This window comes from Brassica napus, chromosome C4, assembly GCF_020379485.1.
Source record: "Brassica napus cultivar Da-Ae chromosome C4, Da-Ae, whole genome shotgun sequence".
NCBI lineage: Eukaryota > Viridiplantae > Streptophyta > Magnoliopsida > Brassicales > Brassicaceae > Brassica > Brassica napus.
In genome coordinates this window covers 61,359,975-61,376,445 of record NC_063447.1, presented here as the reverse complement: position 1 = coordinate 61,376,445, position 16,471 = coordinate 61,359,975, and the positions used below count along the sequence as shown (strand labels likewise).

At 27.9% G+C, this 16,471-nt stretch overlaps 1 protein-coding gene and 1 long non-coding RNA gene across 3 annotated transcripts; one reads left to right on the top strand and one right to left on the bottom strand.

Annotated features, from left to right (window-relative positions):
• Positions 1–1,280: 1,280 nt before the first annotated feature.
• Positions 1,281–2,353, bottom strand: LOC106394518 (protein FAR1-RELATED SEQUENCE 5). 2 transcript variants are annotated; one of them, XM_013835080.3, is made up of 3 exons: positions 2,203–2,353; positions 1,730–2,094; positions 1,281–1,653 (listed from the first exon to the last, which is right to left on the bottom strand). In XM_013835080.3, coding segments are annotated over exons 1-3 (552 nt in total). In that variant the 5' UTR covers positions 2,204–2,353; the 3' UTR covers positions 1,281–1,467. The 2 variants fall into 2 exon arrangements, with proteins under 2 accessions (XP_013690534.1, XP_013690533.1); XM_013835079.3 differs by having other exon boundaries at positions 1,730–2,282.
• Positions 2,354–13,262: 10,909 nt separating this feature from the next.
• LOC106394821 lies at positions 13,263–15,321 on the top strand. The gene is made up of 2 exons (XR_001279012.3): positions 13,263–14,984; positions 15,078–15,321. It is a non-coding gene; the product is annotated as an uncharacterized LOC106394821 (long non-coding RNA).
• Positions 15,322–16,471: the final 1,150 nt, after the last annotated feature.

Sequence of the window (16,471 nt, the reverse complement as noted above, 5' to 3'; positions counted from 1 at the left end):
TTCTAATCAATATATGGTTTCTCTGATATTTTTTTTTCTCTGATATTAATCGTCACCAATTGACAAAAGAAAAGGACCTGACGGTGGTTGCATTATACTAACGACTTGTTTCGTATAAATTGAAATTTGGATTTTCTTTATTACAGTAAAGACTGTTTACAAAATTTGAAGGTTAAACGTTAGATTTTGATTGACATTTAACACATAAAACAATTTTCAAAGTCATTTCAAGCTCTTTCAAGTCAAATTAATCGTAAGAATCTATCAAATCTGAAATAAAAATTTTTTGAATTTTATATTCAAATCTTTAATTGAATAGCAATAGATTTTAAATTTTTTAACCAAAATATTTTAAATACAAAAATCAATAACATTAGATTTTAAATTTCCTAAGAGATATAGTTTAAATACAATAACTAATAATATTAGATTTTAATAAAAAATTTAAAATAACCATTAAATCTATACTAATAAAATGATCATTTGAGGCTCAAGAAAGCGTGCACGTCACCGGAAGTACTGTATCCTAGTGATTAAGGTTTAAAAGTTCAGATCTGAGATTCGAATCCTACATGCACATTAGAGAAGGTCTAAATTTTAATTTTCCGAAAAAGCAATTTATTAAACAATTATACACATTACAAAAAAAAAGTTACAAGAAATCTTCAACATGGTACAAGTAAATATAGTGAACCGTGGTTCTTTATAGGATGCCCAGGTGATACAATTATTGTCGGTAATCATCTATGTAATATTCTCATAATTATAATATCAATAATAAATCAACGTTAAAAAAATGTCTACGTTATAATAGAAAACTATATTCCAAAATAAACCACGTAGAGTATTGACTTTCAATTATTTACAATTATTTTTAAGAAATGTTAATATTATATTAAACATATATCTGAATTAATGTATAGTTTTACATGTTTTTAAAAATGTGTTAATATTACATTAAACATATATCTGAAATAATGTGTAGTTTCACATTTTGATTATTTCGTAAATATGCAGCATAAGAAATGTTAAAATTATCTTTAACATTTATCTGAAATAATGTATAGTTTTACATTTCAATTATATTTTACATTTTAGTTTTCCAAATATTTTTAGACAGTAATATTACATCAAACATATATCTGAAATAATGTATTATTTTGCATTTAAATTATTTTCAAAAATATTTTCCTCTCGTACACATGGCTATAAAACCATTCTTCCAGCAACACAGATAGCTCACACCATTGCCATGACCATAAACAAAGACCAAGGACAAATATTTTTAAGATATGGTAATATTCAATTAAACATATATAGTTACACAGTCTCTCGCATTACATTCCATAAACTAAGATTCAACAACATCTAAGCTTACACTAAACCAATCTTAGACCGGAGAACGCCTTTAAAGAAATAATATACAAAGCATCACACATTTAAAGCTGGCTTATAATAGCATCTTGTTTACTGCTCTATATGTTCAAACTCCTTCAAATTCTCAACCACACTCTCAACTCTCTTCGACATCCGATTACTATATTCCTCTACGATCTTCGCAAACGCATCTAGCTGCTCCTTATACGCTGCGCATAACCGCTTCTTGTTCCGCAGCTCTATCGTCAACTCTTGAATCCTCTTGTCCTTCTCATCCTACACAATTTTACACACATTTTGTGCTTAACAACACACAAAAAAGGAACATAACTTTAACTGAACTCAAACTCACCAGTGTCTGACGCGCCTGTCGGGGTTCTACGACAAGCGGATGGTTATGTTCTTTAACGAACTTGGTTACGACCCATTTACCAGACCGGTCGTACTTGACGTGAACCATGGCCTTACAACCTTCTCTCGTGCTCTGTCTTGGTTTCCTGACAGAACCAGACTTGCCACGGACACTAACACAGCGACCTTCTTTATTACAACCGAATCTCCGGGCAAGGACTCTTCCGTCTCTCTCGGATCTCCGACAAGACATCACACGCATCACGAACCCTAAACTTCTGGAGTAATCGTCGTAGAACATCTTGGCCGCTTCCTCGGATTCAAACTCAGTGCCTTCGCGAGGCACTATGGTCGAATCATCTTCCACTGCCATCGAATCAATCGTTACTGTAAAAGCTGAATTGGTCGAGAAAATTGAAACCCAGAGAGGGAAATCAATCGAATTGATGAAAGCTGAGAACTTTTTTTGCTTACTGGATTTGACGATCTGGAAGGATCTTCGGCGAGAGAGAGAGAGAGAGAGGTGACCTAAATTGATATTTTAGAAATTGACTGGGGCTTGTTTTGAATAACAGAAAATAAATTAATTGGGGCTAAAGAGAAAGAAACAAATATTTGAGGGGTGAAAGGAAAAAAAAAACAAATCTCAAACGAGTAAGTGCTGCATATGGATCAAAAATTTATAATGTTAATCATTTGAATTCTTAGTTATTCAGGTAGGTTCAGTAAAAAAAAATTATCCAAAAATTTAGCAAATTTTTTTGGGGAAGTTATTTTTAGAAATACATTTATTTATATCTTCCATACATTTTTTAGATAATAATGATAAATCGTATTTTTTAAAAAATAACTGTATTTATTAAAATTTTAATATTTTAAAATGATGAAAACACATTATCACAAAATAATATATTTATAATCCAAATTTAAGATATTTTTAATTTTTATTGTGTTATTTTTTAAAAAATATAGTAAATCATTTTGAAACATATGGAATAGTTATTACACAGTTTCCAATATGTCTCTTAAGATTTGTACATATTTTAAAAGCTTTAAAAATGGATTACTCTATCTAAATCATGTGTTAGGTCTGCAGATTAACTTTCTAGATGGAATCAAATTTTATGATCACAATTTTTTTTCTTACATCACTATTTGATCTTCGGTCTAGGTCTTGATATTAGAACTTCACTAATTATATTTACAATATTCTTTTTAAAGTTTTCTCGGCAGTTCTTGGTTTTTTTCATCCTTATCAAAATGGTTTCATACATCTGCCACAACTGCCACTGTTTAAATGTGTTTACCTTGTTACATATTTATAAAAAAAAATTTGAAAGCGTTTCAAAACATTAATTAATAAATCACTTTGGAATATTTCGAAGTGTAACAAAAAGAATTAAGAATATGAAGAGAATCATAATAACGTTTTAGTTTCTTCTTTTCAAACACAAAACTTCATTTTTACATTTGACAGGTAGACTCAAATACATCAGTGATACGAGAAAGCAGGTGTGGATGGTCCATTAGCCGTGGGCGGTCAGTGTTATAATTTGATATGGAGATCAAAGGAAATATCGTATTCTTATTCTTTGACTAAGAAAACACTCATTTTTTAAAAATGTATGTTTGTGCTATTATATAGTGTATATATATATATAATCAGATATATTATGCAAAAAAATCATAAAAATTTAAAGAGAAAATTTAAGAAGTTTCAGAATATGTAGATCTTAAAGATGGATAATGAAGACTGTAATGACATTTGTTTTGACTATTCTATTCATTGTATAGTCTGTCCATTCTTATACTACATCTACCGCTAATACTCTTGATATCGGTATATTTATATATCCCACTTTTTAATGATAGAAACATTATTTTCCTTTTTGATTAATTAGTATATATATATATTGATTTAAAGATTTTTATTCATATAAATAGGTTTTGGAATAAAGTTGGCCAATATGCTTCAACCTCTCAGAGCTGTATGAATAGTTGCTAAATACAAATGTTTTTGTGAAAGATAAGTATGCGAAAATTCCTAAATTATTAAAAGTTCCACATTAAAATCGTTGTGCTCAATCTGATAAAGTTTATTTATTTTCATAAAAACTATTGATCACAATAATTTTATTGTGAAATTTTTAATATTTTATTAATTTTTAATCGTTAAAATTCAAAATATACATATACAAATCTAATTTTATTATATAATTAATGTAATTTTTTAATTTATTTAATAATATAAATTAAAAAATTGATAAAGATATACAAATTGTTATCTAATCTTTATTACTTAATATCATTAATTGTCATATTTATTGAAAATCATATTAAATAATTATATATATAACTTTTATTTAATTAAAGATGAAGTAGATTTTTTTTGAACATTTAATTAATGAGTGGTCCACTTTATTATATATTGTGACAATTAAGAACATTGTATCACACATATGCAATGTATTTAATGTTACAACTCAAAAGATGATTCTCAGTCTATATTATTAAAGTAGAATATCAATTAGGATTCTGCCATTAATTTTGAAATAATTACTATACTATTTCATTTCTATATTTATGGTTAACAACTTTAATTTCTTTTTTTTAGTTAAGAAAATAAAATGACCATCTAAACTACTTACCTTCGCCTACTAATAGTCTAATACGTACCTAATATTTATATCAAATATACCAACAAATCCGGACCATACAATTAATGTACCATCCACTTGAAAAAAGAATTAATATTATAAATGTTTTTATCTCTATTGATTTTCGTTAGTTACTATTTCTATTAGTTATAAAACTCTGACGGCCTTTAATATCTTTTTGACAAATGTGTAATCATATACCAAATGCTTAGATTTTATTATTTGGCCATGGTTTAACTTACATAACAATAATAACAAAGGAAATAATGTAGAATGGAACTCAATAATATTACCATATGATTATAACAGCTTCCATTTTATTTTATTTTTATATCATAGAAACAACTTTAAATTAAATGATCAATATATATTATTTGAATAAAATAAAAATACTTCATGTGATTCTGAAATGTAAGAAAATTGTAACAAACTTTTTTTTAAACACCACAAACTTATTTTAACATATTAAATTTATATAAAGCTTAAAATCCACAATTACCTAACATAAACGTCAAAAAAAATTTAATATAATTTTGGGATTTTTATTTAAAATACTTTAAATGAGTCTAAACGGGTATAAATGAGTTAATAAAATAATTACAGGACTAACTAGACAATTTTCTTAGATTTTAAATTAAATGGATATATATAGTAATAAGCTTAAGCGGGTCTACACATTTTAACATTATTAACACAACATTAGATTTTCACAACATAATGAGTGTTAAAATATAGTTACTAATATATAAGAGATGACTAATGAGTGTTACACTCTTTGACACATAAGAATTGTAATTAATGTTATAACTTAAAAGATGATTCTCAATTAATATATAAGAGATTCTTTGTATTTTCTGTTGATTAAATAAATTTATGAAAATAAAAGAAATAGTATTTTTATATTTGATTAATTAAATACTTCTCAAAATGTATGTTTGTTTATATATATATATAATCAGAATGTGTGAAGACAAATCATAAAAAGTTAAAAAGAATATTTGAAACACAATCCAAATATTTAGAGATCAAAAATGGCTATCACAAAAAAAACTTTAATCACATTTGTTTTTACCATCATTTTTATCGTATCTTCTGTTCATTGTCTTACTACAGCTAGCGCTGTTACTCCGGATAATGGTTTATATTTAAACCTCAATGTTGAAAATTTTGATTAATTAATATACATATTGATTTAATTATTTGAATTCATATAATAGGTTATGGAGAAATTAAGTCAGAGATTTGCACCAGCTTCATGTCACCGTGTACTTGGCTAGTGCGGTTAGAGATGTCAAATGGGCGGGCTATAAATGGGTGGCCCGTGTCCAAATCGATATGGTCCAAAATGGACAGACCCAGATTAAACCATAATTAAAATTTGTCCAGATGGGTGAACCCAATTATATTCATGGACAATATTGGGCTTAACCACTTGGACAATGGGCGGCCCAATAAACTTAAATGTCTAGGGTTTGAAAAATTGGGAGAAAACACAAATCACCTTTTTTTTTCTTCCCGTCTCACTCTTGTGTTTTTTCTTCGTGTTTGATTCTTCCTCTTCGAATCATCGTCTTCGATTTTTCCTCTTCGAGTCCTCGTCTTCGATTCTTCCTCTTCGTGTTCGATTCTTCTTCCTCGTCTTCGTTCTTCTTCAATTTTTTTTCGATTCTTCACCAACTTCTGATTTCATCATCTCTTAAGATTTGATTTTTCGTGATTTGTGTTATGGGTTTTCACTATTAGCTACTGATTCGTATCATCTACTAATATTGTGTTATGGTTTATGTGTTAAATAGATCGGTGATTTGTGTTCATAACGAAGTTGGTGGTGAGTCTGGCGACTGTTTCTGTTTCCGCAAGTCAGACGAAATTACGAATTTTTTAAACTTATCTTGAATTTTTTATAACTTTGAAACATGAAGTTTAAAACTTAAAGTTTAAGTATGTGACATCTTTAAAATTGAAAACTTAATAATCTTTAAATTTTTAAAACTGAAATTATGTTGTTTACATTAAATGGGCGTATGGGCCGTCCATGGATAGCCCAACAAATCATGGTCTTATTTGGTTATGGTCTCATTTGGACATGGTTCTATTTGGGCTTCGACCAAAAATGTCCAGCAAAAAAATGAAACCCATTCGGACACACCCAAACCCGCCCAACCCGCCCATTTGACATCTCTAAGTGCGGTATTCCAGCCCGGACATTGTGTTCATAAAAAATGTTGTTGTATTTTTTAAGTACATGTCTAAGATGAAATCATCTTAGCATATGTTTTTAAATATCTATAACAGAAGATCTAGAACAAAATAAACAATATTTACCAGATTGAAAGTTTGTTTAAATTTGAGTAATATTCATTTTAAATGAAGAAAATTAACACTATATGGCAAAAAGAATCATAACATTTTGAAATTAGTATGTTTACCAGACCGGTCGTACTTAACATGAATCACATAGCCTTACAAGTCCTCCTCTCGTGCTCTGTCTTGGTTTCCTGACAGAACCAGACTTGCCACGGACACTAACACAGCTACCTTCTTTATTACAACCGAATCTCCGGGCAAGGATTCTTCCGTCTCTCTCGGATCTCCGACAAGACATCACACGCATCACGAACCCTAAACTTCTAGAGTAATCGTCGTAGAACATCTTGGCCGCATCCTCGGATTCAAATTCCACTGCCATCAATTCAGAGAGATCGTTACTGTAAAGCTGAATTGGTCGAGAAAATTAAAACCCAGAGAGGGAAAGCAATCGAGTTGATGAAAGCTGAGAATGTTTTAGAAATTGATATTTTAGAAATTTACTGGGGATTGTTTGGAATAACAGAAAATAAATTAATTAGGGCTAAAGAGAGAAACAAATATTTGAGGGGTGAAAGAAAAAAAAAACAAATCTCAAACGAGTGCTGCATATGGATCAAAATTATATAATGTTAATCATTTGAATTTTTAGTTATTCAGGTAGGTTCAGTAAAAAAAAAATTATCCAAAAATTTAGCAAATTAAAACTCTACTGTATCATACATTTTTTTGGGGAAATTATTTTTAGAAATACATTTATTTATATCTTCCATACATTTTATTAGATAATAATGATAAACTGTAATTTTTTTAAAAATAATTGTATTTATTAAATTTTTAATTGTTTAAAATGATGAAAACACATTATCACAAAATAATATATTTATAATCCAAATTTAAAATATTTTTAATTTTTTATTGTGTTATTTTTTTTTAAATATAGTAAATCATTTTGAAACATATGGAATAGTCATTACACAATTTCCAATATGTGTCTTAAGCTTAGTACTTATTTAAAAAGCTTTAAAAATGGATTACTCTATCTTAACCATGTGTTGGGTTTGCAGATTAACTTTGTAGATGGAATCAAATTTTATGATCACAATTTTTTTCTTACGGCACTATTTGATCTTCGGTCTAGGTCTTGATATTAGAATTTCACTAATTGTATTGACAATATTCTTTTTGAAGTTCTCTCGGCAGTTTTTGGATTTTTTCATCTTTATCAAAATGGTTTCATACTTTCGGCTCACTATATAATACATACTTATTAATTAATAAATCACTTTGGAATATTTCGAAGTGTAACAAAAAGAAATTAAGAATATGAAGAGAATCATAATAACGTTTTAGTTTCCTCTTTTCAAACATAAAACTTCATTTTTATATTTGACAGATAGACTCAAATACATCAGTGATACTTATCTCAAGCTTTTCTTTTATGAGATCCTAAATTTCTCTAAAGCAGTAGATTTGATGATGTTGAGAGATTCTACCAAATCATCACATAGTCGGTGAGGATCTGGAATCACAGTTGCATCGACCGCTAAACTGATAGTAAGCTTGTTTACATAACTTACAAAATGGATATTGAGAACCTTGTCCAGTAAAAAAAACAAACACATAAACATCTATTAACTATCTAGTTTCATCAAAAGTTTCTTATAATTTATGTAACAACAAAGTGATATAAAAGTAGGGCATGATTATATGAGAAATTCTTGGGTTCACCCCCTAGGGTGAACCTTTAGGTTCACCAACCAATAGTGTTTGAGTATTTGATATTTGATATCTTTTAAAAAAGGAAATAAAATTGAATATCCAAATTAGATTATATTTTTAAAATAAAATAATAAAAATACATAAAAATAGCTACAAAAAATAAATTAATTAATATTGTTAAATCTTCAGCAAAATACTAAACCCTATACCCTAAATCCTAAACCCTAAACCCTAAACGTTAAACCTTAAACTTTGGATAAACTCTAAACCGTTGGAAAATCTTAAACCCTAAATCATACATTAAAAACTAAATTTTACTAACACTAAACCCTAAATCCTAATCACTAAACCCTAAACCCTTGGGTAAACCCTAAACCCTTGGGTAAACCCTAAACCCTTGGGTAAACTCTGAACCCTTGGATAAATCATAAACTCTAGGGTTTAATTTTAAATATTTTTGATTTAGAGTTTATGATTTATCCAAGGGTTCAGGGTTTATCCAAGGGTTTAGGGTTTAGTGATTAGGGTTTAGGGTTTAGTGTTATTAAGATTTAGTTTTTAATGTATGATTTAGAATTTAAAATTTTCTAATGGTTTACGGTTTATCCAAGATTTAAGGTTTATAATTTAGAGTTTGGAGTTTAGGATTTAGGGTATAGGATTTAGTATTTTGCTAAAAGTTTATCAATATTTATTTATTTATTTTTTGTAACTATTTTTATGTATTTTTATTGTTTTATTTCAAAAATATAATCTTATTTGGAAATTCAATTTTGTTTCTTTTTTTAAAAGATATCAAATATCAAATACTCAAACACTATTGGTTGGTGAATCTAGAGGTTCACCTAGGGGGTGAACCCAAGAATTTCTCTGATTGAGTTATTCTTGGGTTCACCCCCTAGGGTGAACCTCTAGGTTCACCAACCAATAGGATTTCATTATTTCAAATTCGATATCTTTTAAAAAGGAAACAAAATATTATCAAGTTATATTATGTTTTTAAAATAAAAAAGTAAAAAAAAAATAGTAGTTACAAAAAAAAAAAAATTCCTAAAATATTGTTAGCGTTGTCAGCAAAACACTAAACCCTAAATCCTAATCCCTAAACCCTAAATCTGAAACCCTAAACCCTTGGGTAAACCCTAAACTCTTGGGTAAACCCTAAACCCTTGGGTAAACCCTAAACCATTGGATAAATCATAAACTCTAAATCAAAAACACTAAACACTAAAATCCTAAACTCTTGAGTGTTTTAATGTTTAGTGTTTTTGATTTAGAGTTTATGATTTATCCAAGGGTTTAGAGTTTACCCAAGGGTTTAGGGTTTCGGATTTAGGGTTTAGGGTTTAGGGATTAGGATTTAAGGTTTAGTTTTTTCTTGACGACGTTAAATTTTTTTTTTTGTAATTACTACTATTTTTATTTTTTATTTTTTTATCTTTTTACTTTGAAAATATAATATAACTTGACAATATTTTGTTTTCTTTTATAAAAGATATCAAATTTGAAATAACATAATCCTATTGGTTGGTGAACCTCTAGGTTCACCTAGGGGGTGAACCCAAGAATAAGTCTTTTGTAAATCACACCCTTTTAAATATGTTTTACATGAAGTCGCTGTCAAATTATTCTTCTTCGATTTTACGTTGCATGGTAATATGATCATAAAATACAATAATAGCTATAAATGCAATTAAGTTTCTTTTAAAATTCGATTTTACTACATTGACTAAATTTACTACATGATTTACAATCATCATAAATTTTATAATAATTGCTTACGATTTTGAATAATAATTTCAATCATCATAAATTTTATAATAATTGACATACTAGCTATAAATGCAATTAAATTTCACAATAATTCGATTTTACTACATTGGCTGAATTTACTACATGATTTCCAATCATCATAATTTTTTTAATAATTGCTTATTGTTTTGAATCATAGTTCCAATCATCATAAATTTTATAATAATTGACTACATGATTTATTCACGATTTTAAACTGATTGGAATTATAAGAGCAATTTAGGATTTTAATTCCATCACCATAAATTCGATTTTAAACTGATTGAAATTTAACATTAATTGTAGATTAATTATGTTTTCATATATAAATAGGAATTCATCATAGCTACATGTACTCACAATTGTCTCATTTTCAAAACTATTATACCACTACATTCAATCTATCAAAAAATCATGGCATTGTTTAACTCGGTTGCCGACTTGAAGCCCTTTAAGACCATGTGGAGACTAATGGTGGATATTGTTAGAATGAGGTAATGCATTTCTTTTACAATTCACTTAAGTCATGTGATTAATATGCCTTAAGGTTTTAACTTTTTTAATGCTCATAGTAGGATTGCAAATGAGGAGTTTTGAAGACATTATTCACCGGATATGTTTTTCTCAATTTTAATTTGCTTTTTTTTATTATATTGTGTTTCAGAAGGATTTATTATTCTATTGCTTATGTTTTGTTTTATCTTTAATTCATACTTGATTTTATATTAGTTTTTGCTTTCTTTTATAGCTTTTATTGACTATTTTTCGCTACCTAATGGACAAATAAACTATAACATAAACAAGTTAAAAAAAAATCAGGTTTAATTAGTTCGTGAAATCGGTATTTTAGTCTAAACTGTTATTTTAGAATTTTTACATTTTTCTATGCAATGTACCTTTATAATATATATTAATTCAAATTAATAATATCTTTAAATCTACTTATTCCGTGCAGAGCGCGGGTTATCACCTAGTAAGGAAGTATTTATGGTACATTTCACATCAACCACAAAAAATTGAACCTTCATAAATTTTGGTCCACAGTCAATTATTTAAAATACGAAAATGTGTCCACAATAAGTGTCTGAACTAAAAGTTATTAGAACATCATTATTAGTAGTGAGTTTCTTTAACTGAGTACGTACCTAGCGATGGACAAAAATACCGAAGCCGAAGTACCGAACCGAACAGACCCGAAAAAGAACCGAACCAAACTGAACAAAAATTTTTAATTATCCAATTGGGTACAAAAATTTTATACCCAAAGAACCGGAACCGGCTCCGTACCGAACCGAGAACCGAATAATACCCATATAGAACCAGATGAAAAACCCTTATATAACTAAAATTACCTTATACGTGAATACGTAATTACTTATTAATATATTTTTTTGATAAAATATTATCTGATTTTTGTTTCCATTGACAGTTTAGATTCCCCGAGAAAACATTTCCATAATTGAATCCCGTAAATCTTTGTTATCAAAAGATCATGGTCACCCTAGAGTTAGTCAGATTAATTTGGGCAATACGGTTTGTAACCATTAAGAACCGAACTCGATTGGAACCATTTTTTCTGGTTCTAATATGGTTACCAAACTTCACGAACCGAAAGAACCGAGAACCTAAAGAACCGATCCGATCTGACCTGAAATTTTAACGGTTCTCTAATGGTTACCAAACTACAAGAACCAAAAGAACCGAGAACCGAACGAACCGATCCGCGAACCGAAGAACCGAACGCCCACCCCTATGAGTACCTATGCAATATTATATCAATATTTAAGGAAAAAATATTTATGTAATTAAAATTTAAAATTTTTAAAAGAATTTATCAATGAAAGACTGACACTTAGTTCTGTAATCTCTTAAGAAGAAACGATAGTCTTTTCTAGGCGTGGAAAAAAAAAACCTGAAACTGAACAAGCGAACCGAAACCAAACCAAACCAAAATAGTCACATCGACCACACAAAATCGAGCCTTCATAAATTTTGGTCCATAGTCAATATAAGATATTTTAGATAAGACATGTTTATTAAGAAAATTACTTTTTATCTAAAAAGTATTATTAAAACTATAAATTAAAATCATTCAACCAATTACAAAATACAACTATTAAATTTAATTGGTTACACATATTTTGATAAAGTTAAAACTACATAAAAATATGAAAACATCTTACATATTAGAACATAAATTTTCTTCTAAACAACTTACATTTCGGAACAGAATGAGTGAAATATGAAATTGTATCCACAATAAGTGTCTGAACTAAAAGTTTTTTTTTAATAAAAAAGTCGAAACTAAAAGTTGCTAGATCCAAGAGAAGCATTGTTCCTATTGATTGCTTTTGTTTAAGAAAATGTGTTTGAATTTTGACTAAAATTTTATATGGAGATCAAAGGAGATATTATATTCTTCTTCTTTGACTAAGAAAATACTCCGCCTTTTTAAAATGTATGTTTGTGTTAACAATATATATATAATCAGATATATAATGCAAATAAAAAATCATAAAAAGTTAATGAAAAAATCTTAAGAAGTTTCAGAATATATAGATCTTAAAAATAGATATCACAAGGAGGAATTTAATCATATTTGTCTTGACTACTCTCTTCATTGCATATTCTATCTATTGTTATACTATAGCTACCGCTAAGGACATCTCCATACATATTACTCCAGAAATGGAGTGAAAAATAAAGTATGAATAACAAATAAAAAATGATTCCATGAATCATTTTTTATTTGTTATTCATACGTTATTTCTCACTCTATTTTGGAGTAAATTATAGAGTGAAAATGAAGATACTTTTAATACTTCTGATATCGGTATATTTTCATATCCCATTTTCATGATGGTAACATTGTTTTCCTTTTTAATTAATATATATATATATATATATATATATATATATATGATTATTTATTTATTTAGTAATTTTTATTCATATAAATAGGTTTTGAAATAAAGCGGCTAATATGCTTCAACCTCTCAGAGCTGTGTAAAGATGCAGGGTTAGTAGGTTGCGGTGAGTTTTGTACGAAATGGGGTTATTATTTTGGACTGCGTGCTAAATTTAAAGGTTGTTTTGAAAAAGATAAGTATGCGCTGAGTTCAATGTACTGATATTTGTTCGAAATAGTATTAATATTTTTTTATGAAATAAATAAACTTTATCAGATTGTTTTAGTTTTAGTACTATTTATTTTTTTTTAAATGAAGAAATTTAAAATTAGATCCAAATACAAGATAGTAATATGAAAATATAAAATAAACAAGATATAAGAAGTGATTCCATAATGCTTTCATGTGCTATACGCATTACATTTAGTAAAATGTGCTATATTTCACTGTTTTCTTGTGAAAGCTTGTTTACGTAACTTACAAAATGGATGTTGAGTACTTTGTTCAAAAAGAAACAGAAACATAAACATCTATTTGTTACGAGATTTATATAAAAAAAAAGATTTCATGTACTTTTCTATAACAATGCATTGATATAAAAGTAAGATATGACGATATAGCTATACTTGAGATCTTGTTAATGCACTTACACCTAGATAAGATCTTATTAATGCACAGAGTTTTGGGATATGAGATTATTCTAATGAGAACGCAATGGAAATGCTCTAGTGTCTCTTGTAATTTTTTTGTTGTTCGGTCTAACTGTCTAAGTCTTCACATTAAAATTTAATTAATTATTTTGATATTTTTTTCACAGTTCTTTGGTCAATTCTTGAATTGCTTATGTTTACAAAATTGTTTTGTTCAAAGTTCAAACCTAAACATTAGGTAATATTTAACAAAAAATATATATTTTTGTATATTTATGGACTCAATGTAATAAATATTTGATATCTATAAATGAGATTTTTACTCGTATAATTTTATGATTATTTGTATCTTCTTGTAACAAAAAAATTAAACTATTGATCACAATAATTTTAATGTAGAGCCTTTAATATTTTAGTAATTTATAATCGTTAAAATTAAAAATACACATATACAAAAAAAAACTAATTTTATTATATAATTAATATAATTGTTTAATTTATTTAATAATATAAATTAAAAAAATTGATTGAAGATATACAAATTGTTAACAAATCATTCTTTTTATCATTAATTCTCATATTTATTGAAAATCACATTAGATAATTATGTGACTTTTATTTAAGAAAAGATGAAGTAGATTTTCTTTTAACATTTGAGTAATGAGTAGTCCACTTTATTATATATTATGACAGTTAAGAGCATCAGATTGAAAAGAATTGTAATGTTAACACATACACATTGTAATCAATGTTACAACTTAAAAGATGATTCTCAGTTAATATATAAAAGATAATTAAGAATGTTCCACTTTACTATATATTATGACAGTTGAGAACATCAGATTGAAAAAATTTGTAATGTTGACAAATAAGCATTGTAATCAATGTTATAACTTAAAAGATAATTCTCAATTAATATATAAGAGATTTTCTATATTTGTTGTTGACTAAATATATTTTTAAAACTAAAAGAATTTTTTTGTTATATTTGACAAAGAAAATACTTATTGGTATGTTTGTGTTCTTATATGTAATCAGAATGTGCGAAGAAAAATCATAAGAAGCAAAAGAGAATAACTGAAAAACAATCCAAAAATTTAGAGATAAAATAAAAATGGCTACTACAAGGAAGACTTTAATCACATTGGTTTTTACTATCCTTTTTCTCGAATCTTCTTTTCATTGTCGTTCTATAGCCAGCGCTCTTACTCCAGATAATGGTTTATATTTAAACCCCAATTTTGAATATTTTAATTAATATATATATATATATATATATATATTGATTTAATGCTTTGTATTCATATAAATAGGTTATGGAGAAATTAAGTCAGAGATTTGCTTCACCGTCTTGTCACCGTGTAATTGGCGACATCCCAATGGGGAAGCAATGTGCAATGACTATTGTAGGAGAGATAAAAACAAGTCCGGACATTGTAATGCTCATTCTCAATGTTGTTGTGTTTTTTAAGTATGTGTCCAAGATGAAATCATCTTATCATAAGTTTTTAAATATCTATAACAGAAGATCTAGAATAAAATAAACAACATTTACCAGATTGAAGTTAGTTTGCTTAAACTTGAGTAATATTTATTGTAAATGAAGAAAATTAAAACTATATGACAAAAAGAATCATAAGATTTTGGGTACATTGTAAATACAAAGATATTCAATCTTTCCTAATGAAACCAACATTTTATGTTTTTTTGTCACCATCAAGAGATTATATATATGCTCAAACCAAACCAGTGTAGTCCAACAAGAAACATGCATCCACAAAAGAGAGAACCTGTAAATATATACATACAGTAGCTAAAAGAAAATATTTTAATGAAAGTCAAATCTCTGTTCTTCATTGAAGTCTGAACTTCTTCAGCTTTTGCCTAAGAGCCTCGATTGCATTCTGTATCCTGTTGCTTTCTCTGCTCCTCACTTCTAGAGACGCCTCATGCAAGTTTTGAATCCCTCAACCCAATTTCGCAATAGAAGGAGCTGAAGGAAGAGACAGCAGTCCTGCACAAGTTGAAAGACTGGCTCCAAACGTTGCCAATGGCAAGGCACCGATTGGTTTTGCTCTTCTTTTCCTCATTATCTCATAGAACGCAGCTCTCATGCAGAGAAGCTAGTCTTCTCAGCTGAAGCTATAATACTATGCGTCACTGCTCTGATCTTCTAAGCTGACAAAGAAGTTGATTTTTCTCCAGAGCTAGCAAAACAGGAGCAAGAGCTGGTCTTGAAATTTTGGGGACCCTATTCGAAAAATATATATTTTAAATATTATAACATTTTTATTTTTTTTAATCAAACTTGGCTTTCATTCCCTTTATAGAAAAATCAAAGAAGAATTTTAGTAACCAAAAAATAACATTTTCCTTATATTAGTAGTTTATTATAAAATTTATTCATATATAAATTATATAACCTAAAATCTGCTTGATATTATTATTATTCTTATAAACTGTTTTTTTTGGAGAAATTCTTATAAACTGTTTTTACTTTGATTTATTATATATTTAACACTTATAACTATAATTACCTATATACATATATAATGATTTTTTTAAATTAGAGGCCCCACAAAATGGGAGCCCCATTGAAATGTTTCACTTTCCTTCCCTCGGCCCCGGCTCTGACAGGAGCCATCACTTTCGAGGGATACGCCACTTTGGTAATGCATATGCCATTGCGTTGTGGGTATGTGTCAAG